Genomic DNA, 21,999 nt, shown 5'->3' with positions numbered 1-21,999 from the left:
TCAGTAGTGTGCCACTCTGCAACTATGGACTGTAGACCACCAGGCTCCTCTGTCCATGGGGTTCTCCAGGCAAGAATACTGGAGTGGGTTGTCATGCCCTCCTCCAGGGGATCTTCCTGACCCAGGGATCAAACACACATCTTTTCCATCTCCTGCACTGGCAGGCAGGTTCTTTACCACTAGCGCCACCTGGGAAGCCCCAAGATGGTATTAAGTGGAGTGAAGAAAACTAAACAGCTCTCACTTTGTTACTTGATAATATCCAACCTGGGGGGGTTGGCCATGGCATGTGGGATCTTAGTTCCCCGACCAGGGATGGCACTGTCCTTCCCTGCATTGGACATGTGGAGTCTTAACCACTGGACCACCAGAGAAGTCCCTCAGGCCCCATTTAATGTATCTGACAAGCACATTAGGCACAGGGCTATTTTGCCTGCTAGCACTTTGATGCTTTGAGGCTCCAGCTGTCCCAATCTCAGGCTGTGGGATGCAGCTGCCTTGGACCCCAGGTGGGCCAGTGATAGGGTGCCTGGCAAAGACCTTGGTGGCACCAGAGCTGCCCACTCCCATTTTCCTCCCCCAGGAGGGGGAGCCTGCACAGTGGAAGCCAAGAGATGGGAGACCAGACCATTTCACTTGACACCCTGAATCCAGTTCTCTCAGTTTTCCTCCCCTTTGTTGTGTAAAAGAGTTAGATTTCTGCCACTGCTTTAAAGGAACTCAGGAGGGGACTGCTGTGTAGACTGATTCATTTGGTCTCTACAACTGCTCCAGCTGTGGGGGAAATCAGTCCCATTTTGCAGATGAGGCAAAGTGAGGCTCAGACCATAGGGTTACACGGTGAACTCGGAGGAGGAAGGACTTGGAACCTCGCTTTCCCTAATTCCCTGCCGACCACCCATGTTCTGGAGAGAATGTTCTGCCATCTGGGAGCCCTCTGAGCCTCCATGGATTCTCCCTTCTCTGGCTCTGAGGTGTCCAGGAACACCCCGGGGGACAGCCTGTCACTCTGGCCCCGCCTGTCCACCTGCCCACACACTCAGACAGACACAGGTTTGGCGGCAAGAGTGTCTGGTGTTTAATCGCTCTCTGCGGCCTCCAGGAAGGCGGGGAGGGAGGGGGCGGCCCAGCCCACTCCCGTTTCTGGATGCTGCCGCTGCCGCCCCGTCCGCCGGGACTCTCCACTCGACCGCAGACGCGCTGGGCGGCCGGCCTCTGGGTTCACAGCGGGGGCCGCAGGGGCAGCTAGGGCGGGTCCCGGGAGGCGAGGTAGGCAGCCAGGGTCACCAGGGCGGCCGCGTATGTGCACACGCCCAGCCCGACGGCCAGGACCCCCAGCAGGAAGGCTCGGCGGGAGGCGGCCCCTGCCCCCTGGACGTCCCCCTGGGCCCAAGCCTTGTTGGTCTGTAGAGGCGTTGGGCAGCGGTGACTCAGGCGTCCCCTCATCCCACCCTGCTTCCCGCAGCCCGACCCCTCCCCCACCCCCACACCCTTGTATTCATATGTTCCAAAAACAGCGAGCAGCTACTGTGGGTCAGGCACAGCTGGGCACTGGGTTTACTAGGTGACTAATAAAAATAGACATATATTACTATATGCCACAGTTCTAACTCATTGAGCTTCACAATGACCCTGAGGTAAGAATTAGTCATCCCCATTTTACAGATAAGGAAAATGAGGCACAGGGAAGTTAAGTGGCTTGACCACCACCTTACCAGAGGCTGGGGGGCAGGCCTAGGAGTGGAGCTCACTCTGCACTCCCCTCTGTGACAAACACGCCTCACTTCACTCCTGAATATTTCTACGTGAATCCTCTTCATCACTTCCCACCCCCCACCCCAACCCACCCAAGCAGGGCTCCTCTCATTTGTTTTCTGTCAAATGCCATTTTCTCTCTTATATCCAGTCCCCTCTCAACCCCACCCAGAGACTGACCTTCTGGGCCAGGCAGAAGGCGGCGATGCCCAAGGGCCAGAAGCAGCACAGCATGGAAAAGACAGCCAAGCCGAGGTGGTCGTGGGGCAGCAGCTGGGGGAGGGGGCCGCCCCCGCCCCAGTCCGAGTCACTGTCACTGGATGAGACATCCTGTGGGCAGGAGACGGCCTGAGTGGGCATCTCCATCCCCCGTCCCTGCCCCACTGCTCTGCTCCCCATGCCCCCAAAGACACCAAGAGAGAAAAATGTTCCCAGAGATAGACTCTTGACCCCTCTATATCCTGGATGCCTCCGAGGGGAAGCTTTGGACCCTGCCTCCTGAGAAAAACCTCACCCACGCTCAAAAGCTATGAGTGCAATTTCAAGAAGTTCACAGGTCCAGTCATGGGTGGGTATTACAGCTGCTCATAAGCCCTGAGTTATAAACCCCTGAAGTAGACACAGAAACCAGTGGGGACCAGAACCTGCAAAAAAGATGGAGATCAGAGGAGAGAGCTCTGGTGGCCTGAATTACTAGGACAAACCTGCCTGCTGAAACCACAGGTTCTAGGTTTACATATATATATATATATATATCAGTTCAGTTCAGTCGCTCAGTTGTGTCTGACTCTTTGTGACCCCATGGACTGCAGCACACCAGGCTTCCCTGTCCATCACCAACTCCTGGAGCTTGCTCAAACTCATGTCCGTCAAGTCAGTGATGCCCTCCAACCATCTCATCCTCTGTCGTCCCCTTCTCCTCCTGCCTTCAATCTTTCTCAGCATCTGGGTCTTTTCCAATGAGTCAGTTGAAATGTATATATATATATATATGTATTTAATCTTGCATCAAATAGCTCAGAAGACTTTAAGGAGTTACTGTAAGGCCAAAACTGAAGTGAAAATCAAAATTAATTTAACAGAGAAGGTCCCTTCTGCCCAGCAGGCATTTCCCGATCCTGGAAAAATTAATCTTTCATTCACACCCTGAACTAGATTAAAAATGATCTCTGAATGGCAGTGCCCCTAGGCAGTTGACAGAAGCAGACCCAAATCCTTTCTGGACAAGGTACTTTGATTCTAACCCTCAAAACCATTTTTCAAATACAATAACCAACAAGCCATCAAAGATAACCAGGTACACAGGAACCATGGAGGAGAACTAGCAAAATAATAAGGCCCTGAAAGTCTTCAAATACTGGAATTACCAGACACATAACCATGTCGAAGTGAAGCTTACTGCCACGGTGTGGCGGACTGTTTCTAAAAATGGCCATAACCACCTCTCCCCTCCCACAGGCTCTTCTTACAGTGTGACTGATAATCTTCCCATCAAGGGGTGAGGTCTGTGTCCACTTTCCTTGAGTCTGGGCAGGCTATGATTCATCTGTAATTGATAGAATGTGGTGGAAATAATACCACACGACTCACAAGCCTAAGTCAGAAAAGGTGAGGCAGGTTCAGCTTTGTTGAAACACTCCTGCCGGAGGGCTGGAGGCACATTCGGAGTGCTGCCCTGAAGCTTACGTGCTATGAGCCCAAACCAGCCCACATGGGGTGACTCCTGCAGAAGCCCTGAGACCACATTAAGAGAGAGATACCCAACCAGACCCCCCCTGCTGATTCAGACCCTGACTGTTCCAGTTCTGGCCACTGGCTGGCCTTGACCTCATGAAAGACCCTGAGGCAGAACCACCCAAGTCCTTCCCAAATTCCCAACCCATGGAAACCATGAGCCATGATAGTGATTGTTGTTTTAAGCTACCAAGTTCTGGGTGATTTCTTAAACAGCAGTAGCAACAGGAAAACCATGCTTTGCAAATAAAAGACAAGCTTGAGAATATGGACACGGAATAAGAAATGATAAAAAATGACATTAACTGGAGGGGAGAAAAAAAGAGAGAGGTGCAGAGATGTATCAGCTTTAGAGAGACAGAGAGAAAACAAGGGGGTCAGAAATGATTGGGAAGAAAGAGCCAAAAGGAACAAAGATGAGAGACGAATCTGGAGAGAAAAAGGTAAAGAAACCAGGGGAGAGGAAGAACAGGAAAAACCACAACTGGAAACCCAGGAACATGCATGCAGTTGGGAAGTGAGACTCCAGGCCAAAGATGGGCACTCCCTCTGCCAGCCTGCTGGATGTTGGCCACAGCTGGGCTTCCCGCCAGCCCCCTCCCCCAGTTCCCACTAGGGTGCCTTCCTTAGTGGTGCTGCTCCTACCTCAAAGTCGGGGGTCCCTGGCTCCCCTAGTCCTGCACTCACAGAAGGAAGAGATGGTGGCAGGAACTGCCAACCCTTCAGCGATTCCGCAAAGGCTGTCTCTCGAAAGGGAGGCCCCAGCTCAGGCTCACCGGACTTCTGGATGGGAAGCTCTCCACCCACCAGTAGGGGCTGTTGGAGCTCTCGAAGACTGGGGCTGTCCATGGCTGGGGAAAGGCTCTTTCCTAGGGGAAGGGGAAAGAACAAGACAGGCTGTTTTTTTTTGTTTTTTTTTTTTTTAAGACAGGCTGTTAATAGTCTCACCTTCATCTCGCCCCTGACTCCTGGCTTTGGAGAGACTCCAGGCAGAGACTAGGTAACTGAACCATCCTAAGACCCATTTAAGCAAAACTGAGGTCTAAAGAGTTAAAAAGGGACTTCTCTGGTGGTCCAGTGGCTAAGACTCTGCACTCCCAATGCAGGGGGCCCAGGTCCAGTCCTTGATCAGGGAACTAGGTCCCACATGCCTCAATGAAGACTGAAGATCTCGTGTGCTGCAACTAAGACCCAGCATGGCCAAATAAATAAATAATTTAAAAAAGAGTTAAAGAGGATGGTCCAAGTTGTGGGGGAGAAAAAAAAAAAAAAACTCAGGAATCTGAACATTCAGTTCTGGGCTTCTCTCTCCTCAGGGCAAAACCACACACCTGTTCCACAGTTATTCCAAACCATGCTTTACACACTTACTTGGCCCATGAACTACACACCTATCCTGAGTTCATACTCCCATCCCTCTCCCGCACAGCCATCCCCAGTGACGCTTAGTCCACACACCCCCTGTGCCCCACAAGCCTGCATACTCAATACCCAAGTCCCCTGCCACACATACCCAACCAGGCAAGCCCAACCCCGACCTGTGCACACTCATGTCCCAAGGGACAGTTTGCCCCAAACAACATGAGCTCCCAGAAAACACCCCTCTGAGGCCTGCAACCTTCTTACACACTCACCCCAAACAACTCCTTGTACATTCATCCTAATCCCCTCAACATCAGAATTTCCCCAGATGTAGGTATATGCACAGGCTTCCCACACATGCAGATGGAACACTCTCCTGTTTCCATCACTTCCCCTGCACACCTGCCCCAAACACCAGGGTCCACACACCCCTCTTACTCCACCCACATTCATGACCCACACCCACCTGCTCCCCAGACACCTCCTGTTTGACCAGAATCCACCGTTGCACCCCTCCCCCAGAACACCACCAACCCACCACACACTCCACTCAACCATAGAGAATATTCTCCTGGCCCTCACGATCGCCCGGGGGGAGAGGGAGGGTCCCAAGTCTCCCGCCCTCAGCCCAAACCTGGCTTGAGCCGATTTCCTCGCCAAGGTTTTGCCTCCCTGTCCCTAAATCCAAGACCTGGGGTAAAAGCGGTGCTCCCGGCCCGCAGCTGCGCCCCTCACTCACCGCCCACAGCCATAGGCCAGGACCTCCTGGGTTCCCTGCACAGACACCCGACCCGACCCTGCCGCCCAGGGTGGGGGCACTCAGTGAGCCCCGCCCTCCCCAGGGTCCAGGCCTGGCTGCTGGCTCAAGGTTTCCGCGCTCAGCCCAGTGCCCCTCTCAGCGCCCCGGGCCCGCAGCGCGCGGGGGCGGGGATGGGGGCGGGGCTACGGGCTCCGGGGCTCCGCCCTCCGCGGAGGCCGGAGGATGGGGCCTTGAAGGCCGACGTCAGCGCCGGGCGCGGACCCCTACCACCCCGGGTGTGGAGGAGTGGGCGGGAGTCTCTAAGAACAGCGGGCCCTGATTCCCTGAACCCAGACCCTAAATCTGCAGGACGGAGGAGGGAGCACCCCGATTCTCCAGGGCCTTCTTGGCTTGGCCCCGCCTCCTGCCCACCGCCCTCCCCGCTGCCCAACAGTCAAAGCAGCAACCCCAGCTAACTGTGGGCACGGTTCTTAGTGCTTTACATACACACGTTATGTATATACACGGACACGTTTATTCCTGAGAACGACCTGAGAAGCACTGTCACTGGTGGTCATGTCGTGCCCAGGAGGAAATAGGCGCCGAGAGTTAGAGCTTGCCTAAGAGCGTGCGGCAGGGTCAGTGGGTGTAGTGACCCACGCCCTGCCCCTGCGTTAGATGCCCTGCATTCATCATCTCACGGATTCCTCTCGATCTCTCTCACTATTCTGCACATCAAGCAACTGAGGCTGAGAGATGTGTGTGAGTTCACTGGTCCGAGGTAAGCAACTAGTACCAGGACCCACAGGCAGATTCTAACCCAAGGCTGTATTTCTTGCTGGCCCACGTAGAGGGGTGAAAACAGAGGCAGAAGGTGAGGTGGGGGCTTCCAGGGAAAGGGCCGGCGGTGGGAGTGGGCCAGGGATGGTGTGCTGGTTATCAGGTGGTACAGGCGGTAGTTATGAGTTACAGTTTGGACCCACACAGACCTGAGTTCCTTTCCAGGCTCTTCAAAGCACTCGCTATGTGACCTCTGGATAATAGCATCACCTTTTTGAACTGCAATTTCTCCATGTGTAAAATGGATTAAGTACTCCCTGTCTCTTAGATTGTGATCACATATATAAAGCACTTCAATTAGGTGAAATTAACACATGTCCAGCATTTGCCCCAAACTAGGCACTCTGAACGTGTTTAATACTGCTTAGGAATAGAATTATTTATTAATGTAGCCATCATCTTCAGTTTGATGAAGGAACTCTTCTCACCCTACAGGCCTTGACCTCCTTCAAGGAGGCCACCCAGTTTGCACTGGCTTCCCTGTCTCTCGGAAGCCTTCCGTCTCACCAGTCCCAGACAGCCAAACTGGAGGATTCCCTTCCTAATGTGGGGCCGACCAGAGTTCTCTCGCTCCAGGGCTCTGGGGCTCTGTGCCAAGAGTCCAGACGCTGGAGTTGGCACGGGCCCCACTCCCAGGGAGAGCAGATGGTGTCTGGAAGTGCACTTGGCTCAGTCAGATATTCTGGCTGACAACAGGCGGGGAGACCCACGGGAGGATAGAGGAGGAGAGGGAGCAGAACTGTTCTATCAGGAGAGATAACCTGTTATTCTTTATTATCTCCTTAACCTTGCTCTTATCACTGTGAAACATACTACATACTTTGGCTGTTTGTAGTTTGAATTCCCCCACTTCAGTGCCAGCTGCAGCTGAGCTGGGATTTGCTCTCTTTTGTTCACTGCTGTGCCTCGGGGCCTAGAACAGTGCCTGGGTGCAAAGCAGGCCTTCAATACCTATTTGTGGCATGGGCACATGAATTCTTACCAGCTTCCCTTTTTTACTGAGGATGAATCAATACATTTTACTGAGGCTGAATTTACTGATTTTTACTGAATCCCTGAGCAACATGGGGCCCCCTGACCCCCTAGGCCACCCTAGAGATTTTTTTTTTTGGTCATCTGCATGCAGGATTTTATTCCGTGGATAGAATCTGCACCCCTTGCAGTGGAAGTGCGAAGTCCTGACCACTGGACCACCAGGGAAGTCCCGCACCCTAGAGATTTAGTCACTTCACTACATTCTCTGGCCACCATCAGCCTTGTACAGTCTCCCTGCCCCTTCCAGGGTTCTTGGGCTTTGTGATGGTCCTGAAATACTGAACATGAAATCCCAGCCAGGATTATTAACAGAAGCCTAAGCCACTGAGTGAAAGTTTGATAAGGAACAGGACATATATTTAGTCTCAAAGGATCCCCCCACAGATAACTTATTACAAAGGGGAAAAACAGTATTAACGGACAACGTCAGCAGACACCACTTAAATCAGGTGGTGGAAGTGAACATCATCAGTATTGGAGCTGATCAACCTCGTGTGCCTACTGATGTGTACTTGAAAAGGAAGGACATGACATCATTTCTATGATGCTTCTGCCAAAAATGCATCATCTGAATCTAATCATGAGAACACATGGGGCAGAGCCAAATCGAGGGACACTTTATAAAGTAGCTGATCTGAACTCTTCAAAAATGTCAGTATTGGGCCTTCCTTGGTGGTCCAGTGGTTAAGAATCCACCTTGCAATGCAGGGGACGATGCCAAGGATTAACTAAGTTCGTGAGTTGCAACTATGAAGCCTGCACGCTCTGGAGCCCATGTGCCACAACTAGAGAGCCTACGTGCCACAGCTAAGACCTAATGCAGCCAAATTAAATATATATTTTTAAAATGTCAGTGTCATGAAAACAAAAACATAAAAATCTAAAAGTCGGCAGCCTGTTCTAGGTTAAATGTGACCAAAGAAACATGACGGGCTTCCTAGGTGGCACTAGTGGTAAAGAACCCACTTAGCAATGCAGGAGACATAAGAGGCTCCAGTTCAGTCCCTGAGTCGGGAACATCCCTTGGAGGAAGGCATGGCAACCCACTTTGGTATTCTTGCCTGGAAAATTCCATAGACAGAGGAGCCTGACGGGCTACAGTCTGTGGGGTTGCGAAGAGTCGGACATGACTGAAGCGACTTAGCCCGCACACAAAGAAACATGAATCTGCCTGCAATGTAGGAGGCCTGGGTTCGATCTCTGGGTTGGGAAGATCCCCTGGAGAAGGAAATGGCAACCTACTCCAGTATCCTTGCCTGGAAAATCTCATGACAGAGGAGCCTGGTGGGCTGCAGTCCATGCGGTTGCAGAGTCAGACACAACTGAGCAACTAACACTTACTTACTTAGAGCAACATGACAAATAAACACAAAGTGTGACCCCAGATGGAGAGCAGATGGTGACAAGGTGTGTTATTGGGACAAAGGGAGAAATTTGAATACAAACTATGAATTAGATGATAGTTTTCTATCAATATTAAATTGATACTTGGGGAAATGTTAAACTGGTATTATGGTTATATAGGAAAATCCTCTAGTTCTTGGAGAATTTTACTGTTAAAATAATATTATGAATATAATATCTGTATATGTGTATACATATATGTAACACATATGTGTATATATATGTGTGTATACATACATATATATATATATGAAAAGAAAATCAAGTGAAAAGTTGAACAAAACTTCACAAAAAGAGGAAATCCATGGTAGCAATGAACATTTAAAAATTACCCAACTAATCATCAGGCAAATGCAAATTAAAATCACAATGTGATACCAATACACCCTCATCAGAATGGCTAAATGATAGAAGAAGCCACCAGGAAGTACTGGTAAGGATGTGGAGCAGGGGAACTCTCATACATCTAAAATTGGTTCAACCACTAGGCTGAATGAGCATTCAAATTGGTTCAACCACTAGGAAAACTGGGCAGTTTCTTCTATAGCTGAACATATCTTGTGTGTGCGTGTGTGTACTTAGTCATGTCTGACTCTTTGTGACCCATGGACCGTAGCCTGCCCAGCTCCCCTGTCCCTGGTATTTTCCAGGCAGGAATACTGGAGTGGGTTGCCATTTCCTTCTCCAGGGGATCTTCCCAACCCAGGGATCAAACTCATGTCTCTTGGGTCTTCTGAACTGGCAGGTGGATTCTTTACTAGTGAGCCACCTAATGACCCAGCAATTCCAGTCCAATAAGATATGAACATATGTCCACCGGAAAACAGGTTCCCATCAATAGATGGATAAAGTATAGCATCTTCACACAGAGGAAACTATATAGCAATGAGAATGAAAGAACTACAGCCATGTGCAATGGCATGGGATAAATTTCACAAAGCACTGAGCAAGGAACAGCAGACACAAAGTAATACATACTGCGAGATTTCATTTATATAAAGTACAAAACCAGTCAAAATTAATGCATATTGTTAGGAGTCCAGTTAGTGGTTTCCCTTGGGGACATCCTGGATGAGGCATGAAGGGCATCCTTGGAAGTTAGTCATGTTCTTTTCATGAGTTGATTTCTGGTTACCAAGTATGTTCAGTTAATGAAATTTAATTCAGCTGTTCACTTATGATTTGTGCACTTTTCTGTACATATACTGCCAAACATTTATTTTTGAAAATGTGAGTTCTATCTAAAGATATGGATAACGTTCCAAGACGTATCACTGAGTGAAAAATGCAAGATGTGGAAATTCCCTGTGTTTCAGTGGTTAGGACTAGGCTCTTTCACTGCCGAGGACTTGGGTTCAATCCCTGGTCAGGGAACTAAGATCCCACAAGCCACTCTGCTTGGCCAAAAAAAAAAAAAAAAAGCCAAGATATAAAAGAGGATGAACAGTCACTCTAATAATGAGTACAGCATTTCCTCCAAAAATTAAAAATAGAATTACTACATGATCCAGCAATTCCACTTCTTTGGGTGCATACCCAAAAGAACTGAAAGCAAGGTATTAAAGAGATGTGTGTATACACCCATGTTCATAGTAGCTGTATTCACAATAGCCCAAAGGTGGAAGCAACTCAACTAGATGAATGGATAAAGAAAACAGAGTGTATTTCTAAAATGGAATATTATTCAACTTTAGAAAGGAAGGAAATTCTGTGATGTCCACTTTGTAATGTATAGAAATACCAAACCATTATGTTGTGCACCTGGAACTAACATGGTGTTGGAGGTCAACGATGCTTCAAAATAAATAAATAATTGCCATATAATTTTGAAACACAAGGAAGTTCTGACATGCACTACAGTATGGCTGATCCTTGAGGACATTATGCTAAATTATGCTAAATGAAAAAACCCAGTCATAAAAGGACAAATATTGATTCCACTCATATGGGGTACCTACAGTAGTCAAATTCATAGAAGTAGAAAGTAAATAGGGGGTTTCCAGGGGCTAGAGGAAGGGAGGGAGGAGTGGGAGTTTTTGTTTAATCGGTACAGTTTCAGTTTTGCAAAATGAAAAGAGTTCTAGAGACATTGCACAATTATGTGAATGTGCTTAAGGCCACTGAACTGTTCACTTAAAGATGGATAAAATGGTAAATTTTATGAGTATGTTCTCACAATTTAAAAGACTTTAAGAATAAAAACTACATAAAGAGATACTCAGTGTGCTTCTTGTAAAAAATATGTAAAATGTGCTGTCTCAGTAACAACAACATGAACAGTAAAAACCATCAATAATAATAAACATTTATAGTGCTTCTTATGTGCCAGGCACTACCCTAAATTCATTGGGCAGTTGTATTATTATTATTAGTCATTTACATTGTTATTATTGCTGCATAACAAAATCCTCCAAAACTTTAGTGGGTTAAAACAACAAATACTACCATCAGACATAGTTTCTGTTGGTCAGGAATCTGTTGATCGGTTTGTGGGCTGACTCTGGGTCAGGGTGTCATGAAGTTACAGCTGGCATGGTGGCCAGCTGCAATAGTCACCTGAAGCGTTGCTGCAGCTGAACCATCTCCTTCCAAGATGGGTCTCTCACATGGTGCTGGTTTGTTTGGCTTTGGTTCTTCCCCATTTGGGTCTCTCTGCTGGCTGCTTCCCTGCTGTCGCATTGTGGTGGCTGGGCTCTCTCAAGGTGAGCCATGCAAGAGAGAAATGGAGGCGGAATCCTCAATGCCTTTTATGGCTTAGTCTCAGAAGTCACACAGTAACAACTGTACCAGGAGCTACTGGAGCAAGTTACAAAGTACAGCCTATACTCAAGAGGGGCAGGCTCCACCACCTAGTGAAAGGAGTGTCAAGAATCTGTGGATATGTTTTAAATGTCCAGCTTCATACATTCATTAAATTCTGACCATAATCTAACACAGTGGGTACCATTACTCATTCTCCTGTTACAGACGAGGGAACTGAGAGGCTAAAGGTCAAACGGAAGGGCCAGAACTAAGACTTAAATCCAGGTAGGTGAACTGGGAAGCATTTTCTTAATCACTAACATTACCAGTGGGAAAGAAACCAACTGAAGAAAAAATATTTAAGAAGGAGCTTTTTATGAGACTTCTGTTTGTTTGTTTTGGGGCCATGCTGTGTGGCATGTGGGATCTTAGTTCTGAGACCAGAGAACGAACCCTGTGCCCAGTGAAATGGAATCAGAGAGTCTTAACCACTGGACCACCAGGTGAGTCCCATGTATAGGACTTTGATGACTGGCTGGACATGGGACGTGTTGGAGTTGAGGATGACACCCATGACCTCCATATTCCTTTGATACTAGGAGATGAGATGTGTATCCAAGAGAAGTGAGACAGCAGGAGGTGAAGAACATAAAGTTTTGGGACAGAGTGAGAGAGAACTATGGGCTTCCCAGGTGGCACAGTGGTAAAGAATCTACCAACCAATGCAGGAGATGTGGGTTTGATCCCTGGGTCAAGAAGATCCCTTGGAGTAGGAACTGGCAACCCACTCCAGTATTCTTGCCTGGAAAATTCCATGGACAGAGGAGCCTGGCAGTCTACAGTCCATGCGGTCACAAGAGTCGGACGCAACTGAGCACGTAGCTCAAGACAGAACTATGGTCGATTTGGTTTAAGGCTAAATCATTTTGCCCTAATTTCTTCTTCTTAAATAAAACTGATAATTACCCACCCTGTGGGATATCTGTGGGCTTCCCTGATGGTGCAGTGGTAAAGAATCCACCTGCCAATGTAAGAGACATGGATTCGAACTCTGGGTCAGGAAGATCCCCTGGAGAAGGAAATGGCAACCCACTCCAGTGTTCTTGCCTGGAAAATCCCTATGGACAGAGGAGCCTGGAGGGCTACAGTCCAAAGGGTTGCAAACAGTCGGACACGACTGAGCACACACATGGGATATCTAAGGATTAAAGATCATGCTTGCAAAACAATCAGTTTACAGTGGCTGGCACAGAGAAATCACTTGATAAATGGTAGCTTTCAAATATACCTATTAGTGAAATATTATCGAATTATATACATATTGAATTATTTTTTTTCTATATAAATACTATCTGTGGAGCCCTACACCAAGGTCACAGGTGTAAAGCCTTGTACCAAGTCCACAAATGTGAAGGCCTGTACTAAGGTCATCTCAGGAACTGACCAGAGCCCCCATAGCAACCATTGCCATGAGCGCCCCCCAGATCTAAGCCACTCAATTCCTTGATCCCATATTAGGTAAAAACACCCACTCCATCGCCTAATGCCACCCTTCCAGCAGGAGTTTTGTCTTCAGGCTATAAAAATTGGCTACTAGCTGATGAAAGGCGTTGGCTCTCTTGAGCCGGCCTGCTGTTCTAACAGTCAGCTCTCCCTGCTCTGTCAGGAGGTAGGCCTGCTGTTCTAAGGGCATCTCCCTCTCGAATAAACTCTATCCTCCTCTCATTCTGCCTCATGTCTGGAAAATCCTTTCTAACCTGCAAACAATCCACAACACTATCCCATTGAAATGTTGCCCCCCTCCCTATAACTTTGAGCTGGTGACTCTAACTTTTGCTGTCCCCGTTTTACAATAAGTAGGGGAATAAGTTCCCTTTGGACTCCTGGTCTGGGCTGGAGGAATAAGGCAGAAACTAAGGTTCAACTGGAGTTGGAGGGTGGAGAAGGTACTGCTCAAGAAATCAGAACGTGTGAGTGCCTCAGTCACTCCACTTGGGGTCATGACATGGATGAGATAACTGAGACCTAGAGCTGTGCAAGGTCCTAAGTTACTGACAGAGTCCAGCCTTCAAAAACAAGATTTTCTGCAGATAAAGTGGGCCTCAGTTCCTCATTTCTTACCCCTTCCCCCACCCCACCCACTCATTGCTCAGAATCAGCACTAACAATGAAGAAATGGGCGGTATTTCTGAGAAGGAAGTTGGATTTATCAGTCTTTGAGGAGCTTGGGGGAACTCTAAAAAGGAACCCCGCCAACCAGATGAAGTTTATTTCCAGTTAGGAGGCAAAGGGATGCATCCAAACTCGTGAGATTCCCCCTTAGCTCTGGCTCAAGTCTGTCTTGTGGTCCCTGTTGAGAGACAGTTTGAGGGGTAATGGGGCATGGATGGATTTGCTTATTCTGTTATGAGAATATCTGAGACAGTGTTCAAACTTCTTCGCCGCGCTCAACATGGCCACAACCGGGCGACGCTGCAAATGGCTGAACCGTGGGTCGTGGCTGGAGAGACTTCTTACCCAAAAATGGAGACGGGTGGGGGGAAGAAAATGTCAATCACAGCATAGTCCCGCCCCCAAAATGCCGCTAGGGCCAATTAGCAACCCGGAGGGCGGGTGTAAGGCCAGGGGAGGAGGCTGCCGTTGCCCCAGCAACAACCTGGGAGGCAGGAGGCGGGCGCGGTCTCGGAGAGATCTGCGCCTCAGCTCTCTCGCTGCCAGGAAGGTCCTAGGAGAGGCGTGAGCCAGACCTGCGAAGTCAGCACCTGCGGAGAGAGGGACAGGTTAGGCCCATGAACTCCAATCCCCGCCAGCGTTCTCGCCTCTCCTAACCGTTACGTACTTTGAGGTAGGAATAACGCATGCGCGAACTCACAGGCGGAGCTAAGGCGCCCAGCGACGCATGCGCCTCATGGACTTGGCGGGGGGGGGGGGGGGGGGGAAATCTGACGTGGGAGGCGGAGTTTTGTGTTGTGGGCGGAGCCATTGGGCCCCCTGGGGCGGGACTTTCCGCGGCGTTGAGCCTAGGAAGAAGTTATTTTAGAGGCAGCCAGAGTTACGCGCCAGCTCCTTGGAGAGTCCGTTACTCGCCCCTCATTTTTCTGAGACTCTCCTGGAGAGGCAGTTAGTATCGTGGTTGAAACCGCAACCTCAGTGGTTTGACGAAACTAGCTTGGAATCCCACGTATTGCTCCTTACTTGGTGGGCCTCAGTCTTCCTATCTATTAGGTGGAGATAATTGTACACTTTTCTCATAAGGCTGTGATTATATTTTCCCCTTTCAGGGCAATGGCTGAGGTGCACGTGATCGGACAGATCATGGGGGCCACCGGTTTCTCGGAAAGTAGCCTGTTCTGCAAGTGGGGCGTCCACACAGGTATTCCCCGACATGGTTCATTTCCCCACCGAAACCTCTCAGTCTAGCTGCTCCACCTTGTTTCCTTGACCCCTTGGCTCAGTCCCTGGTCCTCAGCTTCTGTCAGTTCTCAGGACTCCTACCCCAACCACATTCTGTTCATGCGAGTCTCAGGCTCCCTTCTTATCCCTTCCCATCCCACCTCTGGGAACTCTTGAGTTCTAGTCTCTCAATACACGTTCCCTGAGGGCTTCCCATGGTGGTGCTAGTGGTAAAGAACCCGCCTGCCAATGCAAGAGACGTCAGAGACATGGGTTTGATCCCTGGGTCTGGAAGATCCCCTGAAGGAGGGCATGGCAACCCACTCCAGTATTCTTGCCTGGAGAATCCCATGGACAGAGGAGCCTGGTAGGCTACAGTCCATAGGGTCACAAAGAGTCGGACACGACTGAAGTGACTTAGCACACACAGCAAGGATATAGGCTTGACACACCCACCTACCCCCAACACACACTCCCAATCCTCAAAACATTTAACAGCCCTAACAACACTATTTGGCTTTCATTCACTGTCTTAGAGGTACCTTGGGTGACTCCCCCATCTTAATTCTTTGCTTCACCATCTCCGTTTATTGAGTTCTTAAGGTGAACGGAAGTTTCCATCTTGGAATTAAGAGGAGAGACCACCCTCCTGTATTCATATTTCTCTGTGAAAACGTAGAAACCTGGTTCTGATCGTCATCCAAGTCCATCCACATAAGCCCAAGAGGGACCTTGGAGGTCCCAGTTTTCATGCCTTTCCATCAGAGGCGGTAGAGGGTGGTGGTTAGTGTGATAGAGCCACGGGTCACCAAGTCTGGGCTCAAATACAAACTCCCTTACCTATTAATTGGGAGTCTTCAGACTTGACCTTTTTGAGCCTGTTCCCTTGTCTGAAAATGAAGCTAATAGCACCTAAGAGGCAGCAGAGTACTGATAGGTTAAGAGCAGAGACTGCCTAGATTCAAAACCAGCTCCTGTTTATTAATTATGTGACCTTGGGCACTTGTCTTTGCCTCGATTTCCCTGTCTGTACAATGGGAATAATAACACTATTTAGCTCATGGGGTTGTTATGAGGACTACATGAATATCAACAGCCCTTAGAAGAGGACCTGGATTTGTAAGTCCTTGTAAGTACTTGCCTGGCTTGTGTAACAGCTGGATGGGCTCTTGTTTCTAAGCCTGGGATATGTTGTCTATCAGAGATACATGTCTATGAAATGAGTGTGGCCATTGTCATCATCATCGTTTTAGGTCCAGAGTCCTTTGTGATTTCACTGGTGGATAGACTAGTCGCTGAGATTCCCTGGGAAGTTGGGATCCTCCAGTTGAGTGAAAAAGACAAGCCTGGAATCAACTCGGTTTCCAGCGCCCTACCACTCATCTGTTCTGTGACCCTGGGCAAGCGCTGTTCCCTCTCAGAGCCTCAGTTTCCTGGTCCGTAAAATGGGACTATTTGTCCTTCATAGCAGCATCAGGAAGTCTTGTATGTGAGAATCCTGACTCAGGGTCTGTTGCTTTCCTCACTTGGCCCAGAAGGGAGCAGTAACCAACATGATTTTTATTATTTCAGGAGGGGCTCTTCGCCAGGGAGGAGAGGCTCTCTCTTCTCGAGAGAGAGCCGAGGAGCAGTCAGATAAGGGGCTTGGTCTCTGCTATCAGTCAGAACTCTATTTGAGGAACTTCCCTGGTGGTTAAGACTCCACACTTCCACTGCAGGGGACACCCGTTCGATCCCTGGTCGAGAAACTAAGATCCCCGCATGCTTCAAGGCACGGTCAAAAACAAATAACAAACAAACCAGAAACAAAACAGAGCTCCATTTGAATTAGCTCCACTGTGGGATTTGGTCTGCTTCGGTCCTGCTGTAGGCCCAGCGTGGAGAACAGTGCTTAGCACAGAGAAGGTATTCAGTAAAGGTTTGTGGAATGAATGGCCAAGTGCCATTCCTTCTCAGAGTCTGTTTCTTTACCTGTAAGATGAGGATTGTATTAGCCCCCACCTCCTAGGATCATTTCTTTGTCCAGCAAACACGTATCGAGCACCTTCTGTGTACCAAGATCTGGGTTTGCGGTCCTAGGGATCCAGTACTTTATGAGATCCGTGCTCTCTTGGGGCTCACAGTAGGGGAGACAGAGAATAAATAAACAGATAAAGACATGAGTCCAATGATTACAGATCGTGTACTAGGTCCTAGGAAGAGATGAGCTGAGAGATGATGTGAGAGGGACTGATTAGTTTGGGGATAGGAGGGTGAGAGAGAAGACCTCTGTGAAAATAGCACTTGAGCTGATCCCTGAAGTATGAAAAGAAAAAGTCTGGGGACATCCAGGAGCAGGGTTTTCTAGGCAAAAGGAACAGCCAGTGCAAAGGCCCTGAAGAGTGGAACAAAAATAGAACCAGTGAGGCCAGAGAGTGGTGAGGAATGAGGAAAGTGATGAGAGATGAGCTCAGGAAGGTGGTGGGTGGGGGTGGGGAGGGGGCAGGGCACAGGCCAGGCCTTGCAGGGCCTGTGGGCTATGGAGGAGAATCTGTAAGCAGGGGGTGGGGTGGGGATTAAGAGTCCCAGAAGGCGGATTAAATGAATTCATTATTAGAGCGCTTAGCACAGCGTCTGGCATTTGGTAAGCACTCAGTGCATTTTTGCTGTGACTGTCACCCTCGGTAGGATTGCTATTACGATGCACCTTTCACGATATGCTCTGTGCTTTTGTTCATGAAGGACACCCTTGGCCCCATCTTGGTCCTCAGACTAGGGCCTCTAAATGTGGAATGAGAATAGTAATATAATAAAGTGATACCCGGAGAAGGCAATGGCACCCCACTCCAGCACTCTTGCCTGGAAAATCCCATGGATGGAGGAGCCTGGTAGGCTGCAGTCCATGGGGTCGCTAAGAGTCTGACAAGACTGAGCGACTTCACTTTCACTTTTCACTTTCATGCATTGGAGAAGGAAATGGCAACCCACTCCAGTATTCTTGCCTGGAGAATCCCAGGGACAGGAGAGCCTGGTGGGCTGCTGTCTATGGGGTCGCACAGAGTTGGACACGACTGAAGTGACTTAGTAGCAGCACAGCAGCAAAGGGATGCCCAACACTTATTCAGCAGGCACTATGCCATGGACACTTCTTAGTGCTTCGTGTGTATTAATTCATTTAATCATCTCACAAACCTGTGAGGGATGCATTATTATTATACCCACCTTACAGATGGGAAGACGGAGGCAGAGAAAGTAACAAGCCCAAGGTTGCTTAGGCAGGAAGAAATAGTGCCAGGATTTAAATCTAGACATTTGGCTCCAGAATCTACACTTTGCAACCCTTGACCACCACCCACCCCCAGTTCCAGGGAGAAAGGGGGTCCTGCAGCCACAGTGGGATCCCCTTCCTGAGGACTGTCTCCTACCCCTCGCCCTGACCTCATCCATGTCCCGGCTCTCACTTGCAGGGGCAGCATGGAAGCTCCTGTCAGGCGTGCGGGAGGGCCAAACACAGGTGGACACCCCCCAGATAGGGGACATGGCCTACTGGTCCCACCCCATCGACCTGCACTTCGCCACCAAAGGCCTTCAAGGTGGGTTCCCAGCCTGGGCCTCAGGCTAGACTAACTGGAGGTGGGTTAGCGGCACCCCCATGCTACCAGAACCGGAACCACCAAGTGCTGGCCCTGCTTCCTGTGCCTTTGGGTCCCTTTCCTGACCAGACTTGCCCTGGAGAGGCTGAGCTGAAACCTCCCCAGGCCAGCTCTAGAGTTTGTTAGAACCAGGGCAGAGGCCAGGGTGAAGGGGCCAAGGTCAAGGGGCATGTGGGGGGAGAGAGACGTGGCTTTCACAGAGACAAAGCAAGAGAATCTTCCATCAGAAGGAAGCTGGGAGGCACTTCCTGGAGGTCCAGGGGTTAAGATGCTGTGCTTCCAATGCAGGGGGCCTGGGTTTGATCCCTGGTAGGGGAACTAAGGTCCCACACAATACTTGGCTCAGCCAAAAAAAGAAAAAAGGAGGAAGCTGGGAGAGGGTTATGAGAGAGACAGAGGTGAAGGCTAGTGGCTGTTCTGCAAGCAGGGCTTTTCTGCTGCTCAGAGGGTAAATGAATATGTGAGAGAGGAGGGGTATCAGAAAACCTTTTCTGGAGGAATATTTGTGTCATTAGAAAGGAGTAGATTCCAGGAAATGGTCTAGATAAATATGCCATATATTTCTATCATATAAATAATAGTTACTGAGTACCTGCCCTGTGTCAGAGGGGGCCAAGGAGATGTCAGTGATGAGACAGCCCCTGCTAGCCCAGCTCTGTTCCCACACAGATCATCTCTAGGGAGAGAAAGAGCTACCTTGAGTGGCAACTCAGAGTGGGCAGGCCTGGATGAGGGATCCTGAAGGACTCTGGGAGCCCAGAGGAGGTGCCTTACTCTGCTGGGGAGTTCAAGGAGGGCTTCCCGGAGGAGGGGGGAATGTTTAGCTTTGCTGTGAAGAGTCAGTAGGAGCCATTAAAATGGAAAGATGGAAGAGGGTTCTAGGCAGAAAGCCATGTGTGGAAGGGTCAAGGGGGAAGGTGAGTCAGGTATTTGGAGGATGGAGGGTGAGCAGGGAGACTACAAGGGGTGATGTGGCAGGGGACAGGGAACAGGCCCTGCAGGATCTTCAATGCCAGGCCACAGAGTGGAGGCCATATCTGGGGAGCCAGAGCAGGTGATTGACAAGTCAGATTTTGCTTTTAAAAGATCCCTCTGGGGACTTCACTGGTGGTCCAGGGGTTGAGGATCCACCTTCCAATGCAGGGGAGATAGGTTTAATCCCTGGTCAGGGAACTAAGATCTCACATGCTGTGGGGCAGCTGGGTCCACGTGACTACTGAGCCTGTGGGCTCTCGAGCCCTAGTGCCGCAACAGAAATCCCATGTGCCACAACTGAGACTTGATGCAGCCAAACAAACAAACAAAAAAAAGATTGCAATTAAAAAAAAAAAAAAAAAGATCCCTCTGGCTGCCTCATGGGTGCCGGATTGGAAGGTGAGGCAGGCCACAGTTCTTTCAGCTCTTAAGGATCCCAAATACCCTTGCCGTTTCTTTTCTCATTCTATTAGGAAATCCCATTAGCTCCACCTTTGGAATGCATCCTGAATGTCATCACTCCCCCGACCCCCATCACCTCTCACTCTGCTGTTACCATAGAGTCTTTACTGAGGTGTCCCTCCTGTGAACACCTAAGTCAGGCCACATTCCTCCTCTGCTTAGGACCCTCTGTGGTCCCCACATCACTCAAGGTAAAAGGCAAAGCTTTACCATGGAAGGACAGGGCCCTGCTTGATCTGGTTCTGTCTCCCCTTCCCCATCTGCTCCAGCCACATCAGTCCCACCAGGCAGCTCCCACCTCAGGGCCTTTGCACTAGCTGTCCCTGTGCTGGGAGCACTCTTTCCTAGATAGCCATATAGCCCCCAGTCTCTTCCCTCCGTTAGGCATTCCCTCCGATGTCACCTTCTCAGTAAATTTTTTCTTGATCACCGCCTTCTAAAACTGCATGCCTACTCCCACCCTACCCAGCTTATTTTTCTCCAGGGCAGTTATCACCATCTGACATACCCTATAATTTGCGTATTTACTGTGTTGGTTGTCTAAGATGTCAGCTGCACAAGGGCAGAAATTTTTGTCTGCCCTGTTCACTGCTGTATCCCCAGCTTCTAGAACAGGGCCAAGCTCAGAGAGACTCAGAAAGGAGGGTGAAATGGGGCTGGATCTCCCAAGCACTTTGCCTATAGGGTGAGGAGCTGAACTGTATCTTGAGTGAGGAACTGGGAAATCTATGGAAAGGGGAGAAAGATGCTTCCAGCTGCCAGGTGAAAGATGAGAAGGCAAGAAAGAAGGCCCTGAGGCCAGGAAAGAGGACAGGGTGTGGCCATGGGGAGGGAAGGAAGGAGGCATCCAGGACAAGGCCCAACACCCTCACCTGGGGACTGGGCTCCCCAGAGGTGGGGACACAGAGGAGGAGGCCAACAGAGAATTCAACAGAGGCCAGACCTCACGGGTCTAGAATGTTGAGGTTGGACTTTATACTGAGAGCATTAGGGAATCATGGAAGGGTTTTGAGCAGAGGAAGAACCTGGGTTCAGAAAGATCCCTTTGGCTGCTCTGTGGTAGTCCAGAGGAGGAGGGTGGGGCAGAAACCTGGCAGGGAAGCACTGGGCCTGGGTTCTTCAGGAGCAAGAGGCTGGGCTGTCCCCCTTTACCTTTCCTCCCTCCCTCCTATCCTGCAGGCTGGCCCCGGCTCCATCTCCAGGTGTGGTCCCAGGACAGCTTCGGCCGCTGCCAGCTTGCAGGCTATGGCTTTTGCCATGTGCCCAGCAGTCCAGGCACCCACCAGCTGGACTGCCCCACGTGGCGACCCCTGGGCAGCTGGCGAGAGCAGCTGGCGAGGGCCTTCGTGGGTGGCGGGCCTCAGCTGCTGCACGGAGATGCCATCTACAGTGGGGCTGACCGCTATCGCCTGCACACCACCTCCGGGGGCACCGTGCACCTTGAGCTGAGCCTGCTGCTGCGCCACTTTGATCGCTATGGGGTTGAATGTTGAAGGAGCCTATAAGGATGGCTGGCCCCCAGCCATATCTTGGGACACCCCATAAGGGGCAGGATGGTGCAGTGGTCAGAAGTATGGGCTTTGGAGACTGTATGCCTTGACCCAGTCAAGGCTGGTGCAGCTTCTAACCTGACTAGCGCCTCAAGCCCAGTGGCTGCTGCTCCCAGTTCCAGTTTTCCCATCTGTAAAATGGGGGCAGCAGGTGTGTTGGGCTCACAGGGGTTGGGTGCAGAGAAGCTGCTGGCACATGGAAGGGCTCAATAAAGGTGTGGTGCTTTTCAAGTGTGGGTGCTTTTTTGACCTTCATCTGTCAGACGTGGGCCAGGGGTGAGGGGATTCCTCCTACTGTTACCCTCCTCCTCAAGTCCCCTTCCCTTGCCCTCTGCCTCAGCGTCTGACCCCCTTCCCCACTCTGGGTGATGCTCTT

General features: G+C 49.9%; 2 protein-coding genes across 5 annotated transcripts; one reads left to right on the top strand and one right to left on the bottom strand.

The window, feature by feature from the left end:
- Nucleotides 1-1,063: 1,063 nt before the first annotated feature.
- On the bottom strand, nt 1,064-5,780 carry TMEM91 (transmembrane protein 91). Of its 2 annotated transcripts, none has more exons than XM_061388377.1 (4): nt 5,591-5,780; nt 4,135-4,358; nt 1,936-2,085; nt 1,064-1,404 (listed from the first exon to the last, which is right to left on the bottom strand). In XM_061388377.1, the coding sequence occupies exons 1-4, from the start codon at nt 5,601-5,603 to the stop codon at nt 1,246-1,248; spliced, it is 546 nt and encodes a 181-aa protein (XP_061244361.1). In that variant the 5' UTR covers nt 5,604-5,780; the 3' UTR covers nt 1,064-1,245. The 2 variants fall into 2 exon arrangements, with proteins under 2 accessions (XP_061244361.1, XP_061244362.1); XM_061388378.1 differs by having other exon boundaries at nt 4,177-4,358.
- Nucleotides 5,781-13,967: 8,187 nt separating this feature from the next.
- Nucleotides 13,968-21,854, top strand: B9D2 (B9 domain containing 2). Of its 3 annotated transcripts, none has more exons than XM_061388371.1 (4): nt 13,968-14,446; nt 14,893-14,984; nt 18,451-18,576; nt 21,253-21,854. In XM_061388371.1, exons 2-4 carry the CDS (start codon nt 14,897-14,899, stop codon nt 21,564-21,566), a joined length of 528 nt encoding a protein of 175 aa, XP_061244355.1. In that variant the 5' UTR covers nt 13,968-14,446; nt 14,893-14,896; the 3' UTR covers nt 21,567-21,854. The 3 variants fall into 3 exon arrangements, with proteins under 3 accessions (XP_061244355.1, XP_061244354.1, XP_061244353.1); XM_061388370.1 differs by having other exon boundaries at nt 13,973-14,391; XM_061388369.1 differs by having other exon boundaries at nt 13,974-14,456.
- Nucleotides 21,855-21,999: the final 145 nt, after the last annotated feature.

Source organism: Bos javanicus, chromosome 18 (assembly GCF_032452875.1).
Source record: "Bos javanicus breed banteng chromosome 18, ARS-OSU_banteng_1.0, whole genome shotgun sequence".
NCBI lineage: Eukaryota > Metazoa > Chordata > Mammalia > Artiodactyla > Bovidae > Bos > Bos javanicus.
The sequence above is the reverse complement of the archived record's forward strand: the minus strand, read 5'-3'. Positions and strand labels throughout refer to the sequence as shown.

Coding starts and splice junctions, on each gene's coding strand:
- TMEM91 (XM_061388377.1), bottom strand. Junction 2,086..4,134: donor CAGGGACCCCCGACTTTGAG/GTAGGAGCAGCA, acceptor TCCTGCCCACAG/GATGTCTCATCCAGTGACAG. Junction 1,405..1,935: donor CCTTCTGCCTGGCCCAGAAG/GTCAGTCTCTGG, acceptor ACGCCTCTACAG/ACCAACAAGGCTTGGGCCCA.
- B9D2 (XM_061388371.1), top strand. CDS start 14,897: ATGGCTGAGGTGCACGTGATCGGACAGATCATGGGGGCCACCGGTTTC. Junction 14,985..18,450: donor CAAGTGGGGCGTCCACACAG/GTATTCCCCGAC, acceptor TCTCACTTGCAG/GGGCAGCATGGAAGCTCCTG. Junction 18,577..21,252: donor CGCCACCAAAGGCCTTCAAG/GTGGGTTCCCAG, acceptor CCTATCCTGCAG/GCTGGCCCCGGCTCCATCTC.